We start from the raw sequence: 19,741 nt of genomic DNA on the forward strand, positions 1-19,741 counted from the left end.
AATATTTTTTCGTTGTTTTTTTCATTTTTTGAAAAAAAAATTTATTTTTAAATACATATTTTTATTTAAACAAAATTAAATTTAACAACATATTGATGTATGAATCATGTATGTATGTTATTTGGGGGCTACGGAAAGTTGATTTCAACATACAGACGGACATGGCTATATCGACTTCACTATCTATAACGATCCAGAATATAGTATATACTTTGTGGGGTCGCAAATGAAAAACGGAATGCCAAACTTATACCCTTGCCACTCATGGCGAAGGATATAAAAATAAAGTATACTATGTAGCTGTATCATTTGTAGTTTTTAGTAGTCAGGAATGATTAAAAATATTAATATAAAATTTTTTAAATGATTCACTCTAATCACGTCACGTTCATGCAAATAAGTTAATGATTTAAATGTACATCAAATTCCATGTTACGTTTGTTAAAAATAATTTTAGTGTCTAGTTTTAAAAATCGGTTAACCGAGTGATAATCGAAAATCTACATTTGTAATTAACCGATTCACAAAAAAAAAATGAAATTGCGAAGAAACCCAGATTTTTCGTTTAAAACTAAATTTAGTTTGTTTATTGTTAAGTAAATGATATCTTTAACAGACTGATGAAATTATCACCAACAAAATGGTTGATAGAGATCAGACCACATACATTTCTTGTCACTGAAAGTGGGAGTGACAGTAGGCTGTCGACTGAAGTCTTTAGTGACCATTAATTACCAATATTAAATTTGAAATTTAATTTGTATCCAGTGATCTACTGCCTCAATATTATTATAATCTCATAATTAAAGTGGGCATGGCACGACCTGATCGATTTTAAATTTTGACTTTGGTAATCCTCATAATCATCTGGTCTAGCTGGTTTCTGTGATTTATTGTCTCAAAATCTGGCCATTGAGCTCAAACTCATTAAAAAAAATTGTTCATTTAATTTTTTGAAAATATTGACTCGAAACTACAAATAAAATGTGCAACCTCTAAAGGTTAAACGATGTTGCTCAAATGTTCTGAATTAGGTTTTTAGGTGACAGTTTTCGTTTTTGGGGAAATCGAAAATCGGAAAAAGTAATCTGAATATAAGGGCCACCCTAGGTAAATGTATAAAATAATTTAACAATTAAAAATTTGTTTTTAATTTGTGTGGTGTTTTTAATGAAAACCAGATTTAACAAATTCTAGTTTCTAATCAACAGATTGAGGAATGTATACTGCATTTTATTTATTTTGTTTGAAGATAAGAAAACAGAGATTTATATTTTCAATTTAATTTATTCAAAAATAAGTACATATATGTAGATATATTTTGATCTGTACAAAATTTGGAATACAAATAGAGCAGAAGTTATGTTTTGAAAATATTTGCAATGATAACAAAGTTAAATGTACCAAAGTAAGACTGCTTGGATGTACAACAAATTTCTGACATTTCATGATCAATTTCATGTTTAAAAAGTTATACATTTTATAAACAAGATCCTGATTTTAAGCTCATGATAAGATCAAATTTTGCTATAGTCTTTAACATATAATTTTTTATTGTATTATTGCTTTCTATATTAAAAATGTCCTCAATATTTACCGTTGATACTATAAATCGTGGATCAGCAACAGGTAGGGTATATAGAATTCGCTGTATGAAACCCTTCATCGTGCAAAAATTGTTCATGTTTTTTGTAATTTATTCAATTTTAACTATACCTCCATCTAATATTTTAACAAACAGGTTGAATACTAAAAACTGTATATTTTACTATAATTTATATGTTTATATTGTGTATATATGGTACATTCATTTAATGTCTGGTATATTATATAGCAAAAAGTAGTCAGCTTTAAAACGCAAATATTATTAACAACAAGTCTTCTATTTACGTTTGTTTGAAACACAACGTTTTATTTTAAACCGTGTTTATAAAAATTTGCGATTTTTTTTTATTTTTTTGTTTGAGAAAATTTTTCTAAATACATAATTATGAGTCCACCATTAACAACAACATCAGCTCCATTAAATGGACATGGATTTATGGAAATGTCATCGGCATCATCAACAACATCTAATAAATTAAATTATTTTTCTATGTTGAACCTTGATAATCCCGTATTTTGTTGTTTTCTTTTTTGGACAAGCGTTTTAGTGATAAAAATGCTTTTAATGTCATTATTGACGGCATTGCAACGTTTTCGCTTTAAAGTAAGTTTGTTTATAATAATAATAATAATACAATATAAGAACAAATCTAATGTTCATTACATATAAATCATCATAAAATTCAAAGATTCTAATAAGTAAACAATATAAAAATTTTAAATTTATAATTAAAACTTGTGTAAAACAAATATTTTAAAGCTTTAGCAATGATTAACAATTTTAATAATACTATTTTGTTTCATTAACAAAACAAGACACCTTTAACATACATAATATTCACATCCGTTCTGTAAACCGAACCTTATAATTTAATTCATTTTACTTTCAAGTGAATTTACAAAATATGAATACGCAGTATTGCACAAAGGTTCAAAGTATTAGCATTCTAAAGCGTCCGTCATAAGGAGTGCCCACGAAATAAATAGTTTTGGCTTTCTAGCTCAAGACAGTCAATTATCGTCTAATTTTTTTTTAAACTTTAGCAACATAAATGTATAAAAAGCTTCAATAAATGGTTTTTCTTAACAAGAGTTCCAAACTGTTAGAACAATAAACTTAAATTTATAAAAAACTGAGATTTTACAAGTGTAAAAATAAATCGTAGAGAAATTGAAGCAATACCCTAAATAGGAAGAAGTTTTTGAACTAAATTATTGGGGATTTGTCACTGTTCCATCGAGAGGTTCTTCAAAAACTATGATCATGTTATAAGTAAATGTTGAATTGAAAAATTCACCTTAACGTATTTAAAAGAATTATTCAGTGGCCGAATTTTCGAATTAACGCATTCGGAATTCTATTTTAAAACGAATGATCATTTCGTATGCGGTTTTAAAATGATCGATTTCAAAAATTGTTATGAAATTTGTACGATTTCATAATTCATTTTTAAATGGTCTCTTGTAGAACAAAGCTAAAGTGATAACTATTAAACAATTGAAGATTTTAGGCAAGAAATATAATACAAATTTAATTTATCAAGAATGTAAACATATTTAATATGAATTTTCGAAAAATATGTAACATCGTTTTTTGGTTACCGCTAAATTGTAGTTAAATTAAACCACAAAATTTATTTTTGTTAAATTTAAACTCTACGAAAATCTTGAAAAAAAAGTTTTGTTTTTTATTGGAACCAATTATGGATTGATTTCAAATAATATTAAAAAGTTGTGTTCTTAACCATTATAAATTCAATTATTTAAATTGCGATACCAAATATATTGTTCAAAATTATATTAAACTAGATGATCGCCCGGTAGCTATTTATTAATGTTAGTTCAAGTTTCTAAAAAAATGTCTCTTATTAAGAAAAGTGAGAAGTAAAAAAAGGCAATATATAAAAAATTAAAATATCCGAATTTTCGAATCGAATAAAAAAAAATCAGCCATACCATTTCATTTATATATAGACGAATATTGAAAAAAACAATGACTTGACAAAAGTACAAAATATAATTTTTCCATTTCATATTTGAAAGTGAAAATTTTAGAATTTGGATGTGTTGGAAAAAGTGATACGGAAATAATAAAAGTTATATTTTAAATTAAAATAGACTTTCAAAAATCAATTTCAAAATTTCTTTTATGGTTAGGCTTATTTTAAACAGATAAATTCAGATATGAATCAGATGAGTTTAATAACATGGCAATCAAAGCGAATTAATTAGTGTCACGCGTCAACAATGCAAAAACAATAGGCATTTTGTTTTTGTTCTAATGTAGAAGAAATGTGAACAAAATTCTAATTAAATACATTAGATTAATATTTTGTTACATATAAGTTACTCTTATTGCATTTGATTTGTTCTAATCAAAAAAATTTAATTATAAATAAAGTTTGACAGATGACTTACAAGGCGAATTAATAATCTGCTGATTTTATGTTGTTGTAGAATGTCAAAATAACCATACTTTTTTTCACACCTGTAATTTACACTAATTCCTTATTGAATTTTCAAAATCATTATTTTAAACCATTCATAACGAATTAATTCATAGCCTTAATTACTTAATATATACTTCAAACGTATTGAATCCATTCCTTTGAGAATTAATTCTTTCTTTCTTATTGAATCATTCTCTTTTCTAATCCATTAATATTTGTCAAAATTTATTTCATTATGAATTGATTCAACAATGAATGAATTATATTCATTCTTCATTCAGCCTTTGGATGAATCTTAAAATTAGTTTTTTAGAAATGGTTTTATAGAAATTGAGTTAATTAATTCAAAGCTCTGCGTGTCATATAAAAATTTGATTGTTCAAAAGGTGATTCATAGAATCCTAGTAATCATTATTCTCAAATTGTTCAAAGAAAAGTTAAATATCGATTTTCAATTTCGTAAAATATTTGAACAATGCATCTTAAAATGATGCATTGTTCAAATGCAGGTCTATCGACCTGTTGAATCTTTCTTTCGCATTAGGCCGTATAGAGTTTTTGGTCGAAAATTAGGTTCGGTTCGGATTCGACCTGAAAAAACCCAGTTTCGGTAGGACTCTAATAATTAGCATTTCTTTTTTGAAAATTTAAATAAACTTGTTGATATTCGTATTGTTTAAAGGTAAATAACCGATCAACATTGGCCCTGATTGCCGACCACTGACATAATTAGAATTCCTACGACGTATAACTTGTTCCTAATTACACAGTAGTTACTAAAATTGTAATAAAACAGAATGTTTATTTACTAGTTAGTTTTGTTACAGATGTGTTATTGTTTTAATATGCTGAATAAGGATATTAAATTATTTTTGGTATTAAAATTAATACAATCTTCATCCAATTGCAAATTTAATTCTAGGTATCAAAAGTAAATCACTGGGTTATAACTAAAAAATTAATTTTCCATAGAATTTTCAATTTAAATTACTTTTTTATACACTTTAGGCTAAAACAAAAATAATGTTATGCCTAATCATCTAACGTCAAGTGTAGTTTTTTTGATCACTTTTAACTTGATCGATCGAAATTATCAACAAAATTATTATAAAATAGTTAATACTCCAAATGCTTAAGATAATAATATTTTAAACAATGAAAGTAAGTTTTCTACGAATTTCCTGTGAAAGTGAATGATAAAACCAAATAATTAATTTTCTAAATTTACAGATATTGCGGCTATTTCCTAATGCTTTTATAAAAAAGGTAGAATCATTAACATAACATAAAAATTACACAACTAAATCATTACAAAGATTTAATAAACCTTAAAATATATTATTTTTTTTAAGGTTTTTCCCAACCAAGAGGATTTATTTTTTGATAATATAGTAGTACAATTCGATGATCCTCATGTAGAAAGAGTAAGAAGGTAAGGAAAAAGTTTGTTTGTAAAATAATTACCTATTTAATGTGATAATTTTATATTTCCAGAGCCCATCGCAATGATATGGAAAATATTCTACCTTATTTTACTATGTGTTTAATGTATATCTGCACTGATCCTTCACCGGCTATAGCTTGCAACCTATTCCGTGTAGCTTCCATAGCTCGTATTATACACACATTGGTGTATGCCTTCTATCCAGTGCCTCAACCTTCCAGAGTTTTGTCATGGGGTTTAATGTTTGTCATTACTTTGTATATGGCCGGTGATGTCGGTTTACAAATGATCAAATACATTTAAGTTGATTTTAAATTCTCAATCACATGTCTATTGTATTTTATGAATTATGATTTTTTTTAAGCTTCGATAATTTATCTTTTATTTTAAGAAAACACTGCCGTTCTAATGACTAATAACGAATAAAACTAAAAAACGAAAAACAATATTACAAGCATTTTTATGTTAATTATTAACTCTACAATCCCAAGTAGAGTTTTACTCATCTAAATTTTAACTCTCGGGAATAAAATTGAACAAATAGCTTGATTGGTTATTTTGTTGTTCCCTATTAAATCAACAAGTTTCTATATTAACATTAAATACTAATTATTTCTTTAAAGATATTTGCCAACCAAGAGGATTTGGTATTTCACAATGTCGAACTACAATTCCATGAGCCTCATGTGGAAAGAGCAAGAAGGTAATATAGAAATAATAAAAACCAAAAAAGTACCTGTTTAACTCCTTAATTTAACAATATTATATTTCTGCTTCTATTCCAGAGCCCATCGCAATGATATGGAAAATATTCTACCTTATTTTACTATGGCTTTAATCTACATCTGCACTGATCCTTCGCCGGCTATAGCTCGTAATCTATTCCCTGTAGCTTCTATAGGTCGTATTATACACACATTGGTGTATGCTTTCTATCCGGTGCCACAACCCTCAAGAGTTATTTCATGGGGTCTAATGTTTGTCATCACTTTGTACATGGCCGCTGATGTTGGTTTACAAATGATAAAATACATTTAAGTTTCGTTTGTTTTTAGTTTTCAAAGTGTTGGGTTACACTTTTACTTTTTTATATGTAATTTCTTTTTTCTTGTTAAGTTTTTATGAATTTTGTGTTTTTGTTTTACAACTAATAAACTAAAAATATACAATAAATTAAGCGCTTTTTTTGTTCATTATTAACTACATAATGACTGACTGAGAAGTGTTCCCGCAGTTGTAATACACAATTGGAGGGGAATCAAATTTAACAAATAATCAGATTGACAGTAGGAGTGAAAAACGGGGGAAGGATGAAAGTGTGTTGCTTTGGCCAAGTTTTAAGGGATTTAAATGTTAAAACCCTGATCCCGCATACATTGCTTGTGGGCCTCTATTAAATCACCACACTCCGATTCACCCTTTTCCATAATGCTAGAAAAGAAGGGAAATATGTAGTTTTAATATGAAATACTTGAAATTCTTTAAAACAAATTACTTACCATTGATCTCTCACTTTTTTAGTTTCCGGACAGGCACAGCAGGCTTTACACTTAGGCTTGGCTGCTGGCTGTTCTGTTCCAGTTGCTGTGGGGGCTGCTGCTTGAGCTACTTCTTTTACTGGAGCATTTCCCATATTTAATTTTGTAGTGAGCGGTGTTGTTGTGTAAGAGAATTCTAGAATTATTTAATATAATTTTCAGTCACTTGTTTTTCCAATCGATTTTTTTTTTGTTTTACTTTATGAATTATGAAATGTGTTACAGCTGATTATTTAATTGATTTTTGTTTATTTATAGATTTATTAATTTCACAATTATTTTGTAAAGAATTTTTTGTATTTTACCTTGCACGAGTCAAAATGGATTTAAGAATAAATTTCAGGGTCACTTTTCAACACTAAAATGTCATACGACCAAAACATCTGATGGCAGGGATGGAAAATTTATCGAAAATCGAAGACTAATATTTTGTGTTGTTCCAAGTTTGTTTGGTTTAATTGTTATAGTATTTTAAGTAAATTTTTTTCAAGATATAGATGATTTGTATTTTCGAAGTTCTTTTAAGAAATATTCTGTTGGAAAATATTTACTGGTCAATATAATTTTTTATAAAACATATTTAATATTTTAATTTGTGAGTACAATAAAATAATTTTAACTCTCCATGCCTGTCTGATGCAACAAAAGGGAAAGCAGAAAAGTACTGTATAAAATAAAATGTTATTATACAGTACGAACAACAGGGCGTCTCATAGAATTGAAAGAATTTATTAAAAAACAAAAGTATAAAAATGTATTAAAAAACAATAGAAAATATTGAATAAATTAAGAAAAATTATTATATATTAGAAAACTAAATTTTCTTTATTATTTAGGATATCATACCAATCAAGATGTTGCTAAATATTTTAAAAAAATATAATATTAAAAAAAATCCACAGAAAATTTATATGTAGAAAAATGGTTAAAAAAAAGAGCCGTTTTTCTACTTTCTTAAGCTTAATTTGTCACATTGTATTTTGTATGACAAATTTTAAATTAACTTCATTTTGAAAAGCAATACTTACGCAGAAACAATGGCCAAACCAACAACTATCAAAGAAGCTTTAACCAAATGGGAAGAACGTACCCAACAAGATGCGACCAAGGCCACTGAAATTGGTTTACAACTACAATTTCCGCCCATAGAAAAAATGGACAGTACATTGGGAACATTGACAGAATGTAGAAAATTAAGTTTGTCCACAAATATGATAGAGAAAATTACAGGAATAGGAAGTCTGAAAAATTTAAGAATACTATCATTGGCCCGCAATAACATAAAAGCGCTTAATGGCATAGTAAGATCTACAAATTAATAAACATTACTCAAATAAAAACTCTTTAAAAACAGGAACCTTTAGGTGATACCTTGGAAGAATTATGGGTTAGTTACAATGTAATAGAAAAACTTAAGCCACTTGAGGTCATGAAAGCTTTAAAGGTGTTTTATGTGTCTAACAATTCTATTAAGGATTGGTCTGAATTCAATAGAATGGGTGTGCCACCAAAACTGGAAGAAATAACATTTATGGGTAATATTTTGCATGAAAATATGGATGAAAGTGCTTTTCGCTCGGAAGCTATAAGACGCTTGCCAAATTTAAAGAAATTAGATGGCGAGCCGGTTATAAGAGGAGATTAATTTTACTTTGTATTAACGTTTTATTTTATTTTTTAAATAAAATTTATTATTTAACAAGTTTCCATAGTGTCTTCATTCAACGCGGATGATGTAGAGGGTTTGGGAGTAGCTTCTGTTGTGGTAGAATCTTTCTCGTCATATTCTTTTTTAAGCCTTTGCAACATATTGTATGATATTAATTCCAGTTTGAGATGTTGTACATTTATGCCACTGCCATCCCAATCCAAAAGCGATTTATATTTGATAGGATCACAAAGATTTAAAAGCACTGAAAAAGAAGAAATACATATTCTTTTAAATGAGCAACTTAATTAAACTAATTATAATTTATTATGTACTCATTCCACCGGCTTTATATTCCCCATTCTCCCTTTCCAGAGTAATTGTAATAACATCTTTACGAGCCGCATGCTGATTAGAACGATTTTTACTGATAGACTGCTTCAAAGCTATTTGTTCTAGTTCTTCATCGAATCTTTTCAAATACAAATCAATAAGTTCCTCAAATTCATGGGGTGTCAGGGGATGTGTACGGCCTTCTTCAATGTGATCCAAAAACCAACTTAATTTCTCACCCATTAAATTCGACTTGATCGCATGACCCAGCCTTTGTTTATGTTTGTTGTTTTGTCGGCGTGCCTTTTTGCCCAGAGCTTTGGTTTTGCGACTGTTGGGATGTTTACATCTTTCTAATGCTTTGCGTAAATTTGTCTAAAAGTGTAGATAATTATATTAAAAGTAATATTTAATTAAAATTTTTACAATATTTACCATTTTGGTGGAAATTTGTGTTTTGTTTTTCTTGTATTTGTTTTACACGTGTTGTTTGTTTTTGTTTTGACTAAATCATTTGACACTTAACATTGATAATATCAAAGGCGGCTGAACATATTTGACGCCGTTGTTAATTTGAAAACAAAGTTAAGATACACTGAAAAATTAAGACATATTCGTTTGTGTTAATTTATCAACAATTTAGAATATATAAGCCGGCTAGCAAGTTCTATGATTCCCTACACATAATTCACTACACTTAATGAATATATATCTATATTTCTAAGATAAATTAAAATTTACTAAGTTTTCTATTCAAATATAGTTCTTCGTAATGGTTTCAATTACGTAGTTTTTATTTCGATCGATTTTGTTTTAGGTTCTTAATAATTCTATATTTTATCTTGACGGCGTTTTGATATTAAAACTAAAGTGAAGCATTTTGTACAGAAACTGGTTAAAGATTTCAAAAAACCAATAATTAGAAAGATATATAAATTCCACTTTGAAACTGAAAGTGGTCATGCCGAAAGAAATTTACGTTTCACTTTTACTGAAGAAGCGAAATAAGGAATTAATTCCACTTCCGATCAGAATATAGCTACGATTGAAGCTAAAATTGGACTATATAAGGACCTACGATTAAAGCTGAAATTGGACTATATAAAGACCTACGATTAAAGCTAAAATTGGAATATATAAAGACCAACGATTATATGTGTAATTGGACTATATAAAGACCTTCGATTAAAGCGAAAATTGGACTATATAAAGACCCACGATTAAAGCTGAAATTGGACTATATAAAGACCTTCGATTAAAGCGAAAATTGCACTATAAAACTCCCTAAGCTAAAGCTAAAATTGGACTATATAAAAACCAACAATTCAAGGTAAAATTGGACTATGTAAAGACCAACGATTAAATCTAAAAAAATATATATATATACATATATGTATATAAGATATACATGAAGCTAAAATTAAAATACATAAACACCTACGATTGAAAGTAAAATTGGACCACATAGACCCCCATACATAAAGACTAAAATTGAACTATATAAAGACCTTCAACATAAAAATTCTCAATTAAAGCTGAGATTGTTGTATGTTAAATTAAAATAATTTTAGAAATAATTAGCAAATATCTATTTCAATAATTTCTTTTAAATTGGCGATTTTTTATTGCTATATGTAGACAACATTGAAGGTAATGATAAGTATATTTTGAGAGTGTACAACAACTTAAAATTTTAAATACATTTTGCCAAATATTAACAAAAAGACAGTTATTTTTTTAAAAAAATGTATTACAATATTCTGATAAATTATAAACTTTAATATGAATATTCTGTTAAAATTTTATTTTTATATTTATTTAAGCTGCTCTAAAATCTCTCTCCCTTTAAAACCATAACCAATTGTACCCTCTCACTTTCCTCTTGCACACATTGGCAAAGTATCTGAAGCAGTGATGTTCAAAAATAAAAATGAAGATATTTGGTGAGAGAGCTACCCAGCAAACATAATGTCAAACACTTAAAATAATAACAAAATGAAGAAAGTTTAAATTTAGAATTTTTGTCAAATAAAACCAATTTATTAAATGAATATAATTTAAATTTTAAGGAAATAAAAGAATATACATTATACGGCCGAAATACTCGCAAATTTTTTATTTATTTTTAACTTTGGTTTTTTTGTGTTCAATTGTAATTGAAACGCGTGTGTTTGCTATGCTTCATCCAAAAACCAACCAACAACAATGCTTATTGAATTTCTGAAAAAATGAGACATTTATTACGCTCTTTAAAAGAGCGTAACAAATGTGTTTAAATTTTTCAAACAATTGTTGTATGGCGTGAACATCGCTGATCTGAAGCAACAAGTAGTAGGTACGAAACGAGTACGTTATTATTTTGTTTTGTTCAAGCGTATAGAAAGAATCTGCGAAATTTGCCATTGAAATTTATTTAGTTGCTAGCGTTTTCTCAACTTTGACGGACACGTTTTCTACTCAAGATATATTGACAAAAGTAAAATAAATCAGTTGTTAATTAAAAATATATACCATAAATAATCAATCTTTTGTAATTCCATATTGAAAGTATCTAAAAATTAAAAAAATAATCCATTAAAATGTCTTCTTATATCTTGAGAAACGGTAGTGCTAAAGCCGTATTAAAGAAGTATTTACCACGTCAACTTAGCAACAATACATTGAATAATGTAATTTAAATAATTTATTTGCATTTAATAAGAAATCATTTATTTTATATACCTAGAAAACATAATTTCCTAAACATATGCTTAATTATTACACAGATAAAAACATAAAAAACTTATTTTAATTTAATATATTACATAATTGTGCAAATAATTCCAATGAGTGTATGGAGAAGTGGAAAAAAAATTATGAACGAAAAAATAATATAAAATCTGACAGTTTAGCTAATGTTTCGAACTGTCAATTTGCTTAGTGTCTTCATTCATGAGCAAAAAAATTAACAATAACAACAATAAAATAAACATGTGTTATCAGTGATCTCTTTTTTGTCTATACTTTTACTCTCTTTTTCCAAAATTACAAATTTAGTGAGTGTTTAGTAAATAGATAATGTGTGTTTAATTAACAAGTTACCGTAGTTTTTGTTATTTACAAAATTGTATGTTTTGTTTTGATTCACATGATTTACACAGAACGAACGATACATAAAGAGAGAATAGCAAATGTTCTCAAGTGATTTGCGTGATGAACATATGCGAAGCAGATTTGAGGAATAACCAAAATCATTAATTTTAAAAACAAACCCCCGACCTTGGGTAAAATTTGTATTTTTAAATTTAAGGAACTAAAGTCCACATTAATTGTTTGTTGGTGTAAATAAAAAAGTAAATTTTTAAAGAGAAACATTGAATACCTAAATGTTGGTACCTATTTCGTTTAAAAAGTAATTATTGGTGTATTAAAATGAAAAGTCAGATATGTTCTCTAGAACTAGATAATAGCTTTGTTTCATTACTTGACTGATTTTACATGGAAATGTTACCGTACTTAGAATTTCAAAATGTATTTTGTATTTTTTATACCCTTCACCTTCGTGAGAAGGGTATATATAAGTTTGTCATTCCGTTTGTAATTTCTACATTTTTCATTTCCGACCCTATAAAGTATATATATTCTGGATCCTTATAGATAGCGGAGTCGATTAAGCCATGTCCGTCTGTCTGTCTGTCTGTCCGTCTGTCTGTCTGTCTGTCTGTTGAAATCAGTTTTCTGAAGACCCCAGATATCTTCGGGATCCAAATCTTCAATAATTCTGTCAGACATGCTTTCGAGAATTTTGCTATTTAAAATCAGCAAAATCGGTCCACAAATGGCTGAGATATGAGGAAAAAACCAAGACAACCTCGATTTTTGACCTATTTTTTACCTATATCTGGATTACTAAGACATTAATATAGACAATATGGATATCTAATGATAGATATTTCAAAGATATTTGCAACGACGTATATAAGACCATAGTAAGTTGGACCTACAATGGGTCAAAATCGGGAAAAAAAATTTTGAACCCGAATTTTTAAAAAAAAAAAAAATGAAAAAACAAAAAAAAAAATTTAAAAATTTAAAAAAATTTTTAAATTTAAAAAAAAAATTTTAAATTTAAAAAAAAAAAATTTTAAATAACAATCGAAAAAATTTTTTTTCCAAAAAATTCAAAAAACAACTGGAAAAAAATTAAATTTTGTTTACCTAAAAATATTTAAAATTTTGAGGTATAATTTGGTGAAGGGTATATAAGATTCGGCACAGCCGAATGTAGCACTCTTACTTGTTTTTAAATGATTTCAATTATTTCAATTTAAAAACTGAATTTGATCGGATAATGCAAAATATAACAACATTATTTTGATATTTTAAGTAGGAATGTACGATTAATCGATTAATCTAACATTCTGATTAATAAAATTTCTGATCAATCAATTAGTTATTTATTGATTATTCGATTAATCAAACGTCCTTAATTTTAAGTATTGAAATTAAATAAAAACAAAATGCTAGTTATATTCCAATATAATACATAAATTTAAAATCGGTTAAGATACCGAAATACCACTTGAATTGTTAAAAGATTTAATTCATTATTCCCACCTCGGAATTCTTCTTTGGCGATATATGTTTGTATAGCTAACTTTATTATGGGATTGTCGGACATAATTATAAAAATAACAATGATATGACACTTCATATACTTTATCCAATTGATATACATTAGAAATAAAAAGGTGGAACATGTTTTTCCTTCTGTACTATATTTCTATAAAATTTCTAAATATATTTATTAATTTTTTTCAAAGATTCAAATTCTTCGAAAAATTTCACAACAGATTATTAGTGTTTATTTAGTGTTTATGTATCATTTCCTTTGATAAGTCATAGAAATGTCAATAAAGCGTAAATGGTCCTTCGGTCCAGACATTAAAAATTAGGAAAAGTCAACTAAAGTCTTGTTAAACCTTTCATGGCCATAAGACTATTTGGATAAAAGTAATCATTTCGACTATTTAATGTGAATCAGTTAGCTCCAAAAAAACATATTTTGAAATTAAAACAAAGAAATGTTCGTTCCCCATACTCATGTTTATTGACTATATATTGTTACGTTGTAACCTTTTTAAAACGTTAGTTTATTTCCTTTAAATAAACCGGATACTTTTGATTGCAAATAAAAGCCGTTTAGTAGTTCGAAAATTGTAACAACTCTTTATTTATTTAAAAATGTACAACAACAGAATTAAATAGTCACTCAATGTTTTTTATACACGTTTGCAAATTCGCAGAAATACAGACACTTTATAATGTGTGCTGAAAAATACAGCACACTTTAAGGCAATCAGTTGATGTTTATTCAAATAGCGTCTCTGATAAACTGACTAACGACTGCAACCTCTGCCACTATTTATAACACTGCCATCTGCACTCTAGATTGTTCTTTAACTGTCAAAATTCGAATATTCTAGATCTTACTAATACATACGCCATCTGTGGTGTATTTTCTACAATGTTCTTTAACTGAATATTCGAATTCGAATACAGCGTTGCCAACTTACGATCAAATCAACTGAAAGCTTTTATTTAATAATGCCCACAGATATGTTACAGTTTGCTATTACAGCACTGTTATTTGAAAGCATTATGCTACTTTTAAATCAGCCCTTAAAATCGTTATATTTGAATTCAAGTACAATTTCGTAACAATATCAATGCATGCAACATGAATAATGATTTTGTAACTTTTTGTAACAAAAATCACTTCACAGGCCGAATATAATCGCAATATAAAATTTCAAAAATAAAGTTTTCACTTAAAAACATTTTTGCACAATTCTTGAACACAGTACCAAAATAAAACTGTCAATTTTCAAAGACAATAAAAAACAAGTAAGAGAGCTATATTCGGCGGAATAGCTATATATGCCGAATCTTATAAAATTTTATTTTGAACGGCTTTTAAATTTTAAAAATAAATTTTTCGTTTTTTAATTTTTTTTGGTGAAAAAAAATCCGGTTAAAAAATATTTTTTCCGATTTTGACCCATTGTAGGTTCAACTATTATATACTTCGTTGCAAATGTCTTTGAAATATCTATCATTAGATATCCATATTGTCAATCAATTTTCTGAAGACCCCAGATATCTCCGTGATCCAAATCTTCAATAATTCTGTCAGACATGCTTTCCAGAAGTTTCCTATTTAAAATCAGCAAAATCGGTCCATAAATGGCTGAGATATGAGGAAAAAACCATGAAAACCTCGATTTTTGCCTATTTTTGACATATATCTGGATTACTGAGTCATTAATATAGACAATATGGATATCTAATGATAGATATTTCAACGACGTATATAAGACCATAGTAAGTTGGACCTACAATGGGTCAAAATCGGAAAAAAAATTTTTTAACCCGAATTTTTTTTTCACCAAAAAAAAATTTATTTTTTTTTTTTAAAAAAAAAAAAAAATTTTGTTTACCTAAAAATATTTAAAATTTGCATTTTGAAGTATATTTTGGTGAAGGGTGTATAAGATTTGGCACAGCCGAATATAGCTCTCTTACTTGTTTGTCATTCCATTTGTAACTCAGAAGACTTACAAAAGTATATATATTCTGGGTCCTTATAAAATTCTATAGGTATGTTCCATCTGTATACAACAAACTGTTGATTAGAAATGTGAGATATCGAAAATGGCCAAAATCGGTCAAGCATAACCAGAGTAAAGTGATAATTTCGACACTTTTTTGCAATTTTCTTTACACGTATAATAAAAGAACAATTTGTGTTGTAAATTGTAAGAATCGGTCCATGATTTTTCCTAGCACCGATACAAATATCTTCCCGGAATATGGCTCTATGGAACATAAATGCATATAGAATAGTGGTGTCAATGCAAAGTTTGATATTGAAAATGTAAAAAAATCGTTGTCAGTATTATATAGTTGATGGGTATATATTATTCGGTACAGCCTAATATAACACACATACTTGTTATTTTATATATATATGTAAATATATAAACATGGAATGGTCCATGTATGTATATAATCGCATCACGTGAGAACGACTGGAGCGATTGACTGATTTTCATATACGATTCGAAATTTTCAGGAGATGATTTGTAAAGAAAAAATCAAAAATTCCTTGTAAAACTTGGAAATTTTAAGTTTTTAATATATTGCCTCCATTTCACTTCAATAAATCCGAAAACCTAAAGTCCATCATCCTACAAAGATCTGAAATCCGAAATAAATTTCGGAATTTATTCGAATCGTATATTTATTACCATTAGTAGTGGTAAGGATATATTAATGGTTATATTGACACTGATAGACTTTTTCTATTCAAAATATTGACTATCAGTGAGTATCGCGGGCCAAAATGAGTCGCTTTACGCTTGAACAACGTTGGGAAATATTTCAATTTTATTTACAAAATGAGTGCTGTGTTGAGAAAACTGTGCGGATATGATCGTAAAGTCAAAGAAATTATGTTTAGTTCATTTTATTTAATTTTTAAGAAGATCCTTTATTTAGACCACCCTTTATAGGTTTGTCATTCCGTTTGTAATTTCTATAATATGCATTACCGATCAATTTGAAAAAAGCGGTCTGATCACATTTCGTATTAAGAAACGTTAAACTTTAAGTTGATGTTAAACCTAGATGGCAATTAGATAGGTGACTGAGAGCCAAAAACTTAAGTCTGCTGTTAAAAAACCTAATTCATGAGAATGTATAAAAGAAGTTGATTTTTAAATAGTTTACATTGATCTGAATCAATTTCACAACATTGATAACTGATTAAAAATTAGACTGAATTTATTATTTAACTACCCATTATTATTAAATTATTGTCCTAAATGTATAAATTATTTATCATATTCCATTAAATTTTCAAAAAACTTCTGAATTAAAATAAACCTTATAGAATTTTCGATTTGATATTTTTCCCAGGCTGCCATTACTGGTCAGTTCCGTGCCTTACACTTGACTCCCTGCTTGGAAAAGGTTGTGTCATTCAAACTCAGTGATATTGGTGAAGGTATACGTGAAGTTACTGTTAAGGAATGGTAAGTTAATGGCAAAATATACCAAAACAAATAATCTATAAAAGAACATTTTATTTTCTTCCTCCCTAGGTTCGTCAAAGTTGGAGACACTGTACAGCAATTCGATAATTTGTGTGAAGTTCAATCGGATAAAGCCTCCGTTACCATTACCAGTCGTTATGATGGTAAAATTTTGAAATTGCACCACAATGTTGATGATATTGCTTTGGTGGGCAAGACTTTGTTGGATTTCGATGTTGAAGATGAAGAAGGAGATTCCGACAGTTCCGACTCTGAGTCTGATGGCGAAAAAGAGAAATCACCCGCCAAAAAGGCCGACAGCGAGGTCGCAGCTAAACCAAATCAAGCTACTGATGAGGAGGTAAATCGTCATATTACTTTGGCTACTCCCGCTGTACGTCGTATAGCTAAGGAAAACAAAGTGGATTTGTCTAAAGTAACAGCAACTGGTAAACATGGTCGTGTCCTCAAGGGGGATGTTTTGGAATATTTGGGTGAAGTACCACCAGGCACTAACATTCCTCATCCTACAATTGCTGCCAGAGCTGCTGCTGCTGGTAAGGCTGCAGCTCCAGTAGCTGCTAATCGTGTGGAACCCTTGAAGGGTGTGCGTAAAGCTATGTTGAAATCTATGTCTGAATCTTTGGTAAGTGTAAACATTTAATAATATAAAGAATTCTTTTTAATTTTGTTTTGCAATTCTCTAGAAAATTCCACATTTTGCTTATAGCGACGAAATCGAGATGACCAACTTAGTAGCATTCCGTGATCAGTTGAAGGAAGTAGCCAAAGAGAGTGGTGTACCTAAATTGACTTTCATGCCCTTCTGCATTAAGGCTGCCTCAATTGCTCTCACTAAATATCCCATTTTGAACAGTTCTTTGGATTTGGAAACTGAATCGATCATATACAAGGGTGCCCACAATATCAGTGTTGCTATTGACACTCCTCAAGGTTTAGTGGTGCCCAATGTTAAGAATGTCCAAAACAAAAATATTATTGAAATTGCTCAAGATCTGAATGGTTTAATCGAAAGAGGACGCAAGGGTGCTTTGACACCACAAGACTTTGCTGATGGCACATTCTCTTTGTCCAACATTGGTGTTATTGGTGGCACTTATACTCATCCCTGTATAATGGCTCCTCAGGTATCCATTGGTGCTATGGGTCGTACTAAGGTATGCATGATCGTTTTCTTAATTTTCTTTTCAAAATTTAATTAATTTTAAACTTTTTTTAGGCCGTTCCCCGTTTCAATGACAAGGATGAAGTTATCAAGGCCTACATTATGAATGTCAGTTGGTGTGCCGATCACCGTGTCATCGATGGTGTCACCATGGCCAGTTTCTCAAATGTTTGGAAGAATTACTTAGAAAATCCGGCCTTGTTCTTATTAAACTGATTTGTTCCAACCATCTGCTTTCTGCCGCTTCCTCATCTGATGCTAAGATGTTGTAACTGAAGTCATTGTCTCCCCGTACATTGTAAAAGGCTGTAATATTGCATTTATTTTAGTTTTTGAAACAATTTTAGTTAGATGTAATATCTATTACTTTTCTTTAACTTTATGACGACTTTCTGTAACTGTTTAATGTGCATTTATTATGAATATATAAATATTTAAAGTTTAATTTTAAGTCGGTTACAGTTAAATCGTTGCATATATTCTTACATACATAAATAAATATTTGTTTTAGTAAATATTATAACAATTAAATGAATAGTAATTTTATTAAATGGTAAATTTTCGTACTATAAATTTAGACTTTTTTCTACTATCGGATGGAATTCTAAACGTACATTTAAATTGGTCAAATAAATATTTTGCTCAAGAAGGGTATTTACTACGGTTGTCATTCGAATTCAAATTCAAATTATTTGAATAATCGAGGAAAATATATATTTTTTATTCGAATGTGTAACATTTTTCAATTTAGAATAACAAATTATTCTAAAGAAACAATTGCCGAATAAATTTATTTTGAGGTCAAAATTTTAAAATAATGATTATAAAAATAACTATATTAATGAATAATGTTATTTCAAGTTGATTATATTGTAAATTTTACTAGAACAACTTTCTACAATAGATAATTACACATAAATCGGAAACTCTCCTGTTAAATACCTAACTCAGTTATCAAAAACCTAAGTGGTGAGAATGTACTAGTAAAAAAACTATGTGAAAACAAAAACAACACTCGTATATGTGATTTATTTGAGCTTTTTTACAGTTTCCGCTCTATGTGTATTTCTCTATGATTTCTACATTCATTTTCCAATCGACTTTGTATTAACATACCAATATCAGAATATTATGAAACCGAACTTAAAAATTAAAATCTTGTGATCTAGGTAAGGTTAAAGGTTATACGAATTTAACCCTCTAATGCTTAAGCATGCCCAAGGCATTCTTCACAAAAATGACAATAAATGCAAATATAACCGATTTTTCATTTCAAAAACTCTTGTAAAAGTTGTTAAAAAACATACTTAAATATTTAAAAGAGCTTTCAAAGTTTTTGAAATGAAAAATCGGTTATATTTGCATTTATTGTCATATTTTGCGAAGAATGCCTTGGGTATGCTTAAGCATTAGAGGGTTAAATACGTATAACGTTATTCGTTCGTTATATTTGCATTTACAG

At 28.4% G+C, this 19,741-nt stretch overlaps 4 protein-coding genes across 6 annotated transcripts; 3 read left to right on the plus strand and 1 right to left on the minus strand.

Annotated features, from left to right (window-relative positions):
* Positions 1 to 1,888: 1,888 nt before the first annotated feature.
* LOC135956501 (microsomal glutathione S-transferase 1) lies at positions 1,889 to 6,674 on the plus strand. 3 transcript variants are annotated; one of them, XM_065507023.1, is made up of 4 exons: positions 1,889 to 2,209; positions 5,286 to 5,321; positions 5,408 to 5,487; positions 5,550 to 5,945. In XM_065507023.1, the coding sequence occupies exons 1-4, from the start codon at positions 1,991 to 1,993 to the stop codon at positions 5,800 to 5,802; spliced, it is 588 nt and encodes a 195-aa protein (XP_065363095.1). In that variant the 5' UTR covers positions 1,889 to 1,990; the 3' UTR covers positions 5,803 to 5,945. The 3 variants fall into 3 exon arrangements, with proteins under 3 accessions (XP_065363095.1, XP_065363096.1, XP_065363097.1); XM_065507024.1 differs by lacking the exons at positions 5,286 to 5,321; positions 5,408 to 5,487; positions 5,550 to 5,945 and adding exons at positions 6,123 to 6,202; positions 6,285 to 6,674; XM_065507025.1 differs by lacking the exon at positions 5,286 to 5,321.
* Positions 6,675 to 8,036: 1,362 nt separating this feature from the next.
* Positions 8,037 to 8,734, plus strand: LOC135957437 (dynein axonemal light chain 1). The gene is made up of 2 exons (XM_065508180.1): positions 8,037 to 8,338; positions 8,392 to 8,734. The coding sequence occupies exons 1-2, from the start codon at positions 8,075 to 8,077 to the stop codon at positions 8,680 to 8,682; spliced, it is 555 nt and encodes a 184-aa protein (XP_065364252.1). The 5' UTR covers positions 8,037 to 8,074; the 3' UTR covers positions 8,683 to 8,734.
* LOC135957436 (translation machinery-associated protein 16 homolog) lies at positions 8,683 to 9,552 on the minus strand. The gene is made up of 3 exons (XM_065508178.1): positions 9,454 to 9,552; positions 9,021 to 9,393; positions 8,683 to 8,950 (listed from the first exon to the last, which is right to left on the minus strand). Exons 1-3 carry the CDS (start codon positions 9,454 to 9,456, stop codon positions 8,733 to 8,735), a joined length of 594 nt encoding a protein of 197 aa, XP_065364250.1. The 5' UTR covers positions 9,457 to 9,552; the 3' UTR covers positions 8,683 to 8,732.
* Positions 9,553 to 11,439: 1,887 nt separating this feature from the next.
* On the plus strand, positions 11,440 to 18,810 carry Dbct (Dihydrolipoamide branched chain transacylase E2). Its single transcript, XM_065507022.1, has 5 exons — positions 11,440 to 11,687; positions 16,978 to 17,093; positions 17,163 to 17,739; positions 17,801 to 18,271; positions 18,334 to 18,810. The coding sequence occupies exons 1-5, from the start codon at positions 11,598 to 11,600 to the stop codon at positions 18,493 to 18,495; spliced, it is 1,416 nt and encodes a 471-aa protein (XP_065363094.1). The 5' UTR covers positions 11,440 to 11,597; the 3' UTR covers positions 18,496 to 18,810.
* Positions 18,811 to 19,741: the final 931 nt, after the last annotated feature.

The sequence above is a fragment of the Calliphora vicina genome, chromosome 4 (genome assembly GCF_958450345.1).
Source record: "Calliphora vicina chromosome 4, idCalVici1.1, whole genome shotgun sequence".
NCBI lineage: Eukaryota > Metazoa > Arthropoda > Insecta > Diptera > Calliphoridae > Calliphora > Calliphora vicina.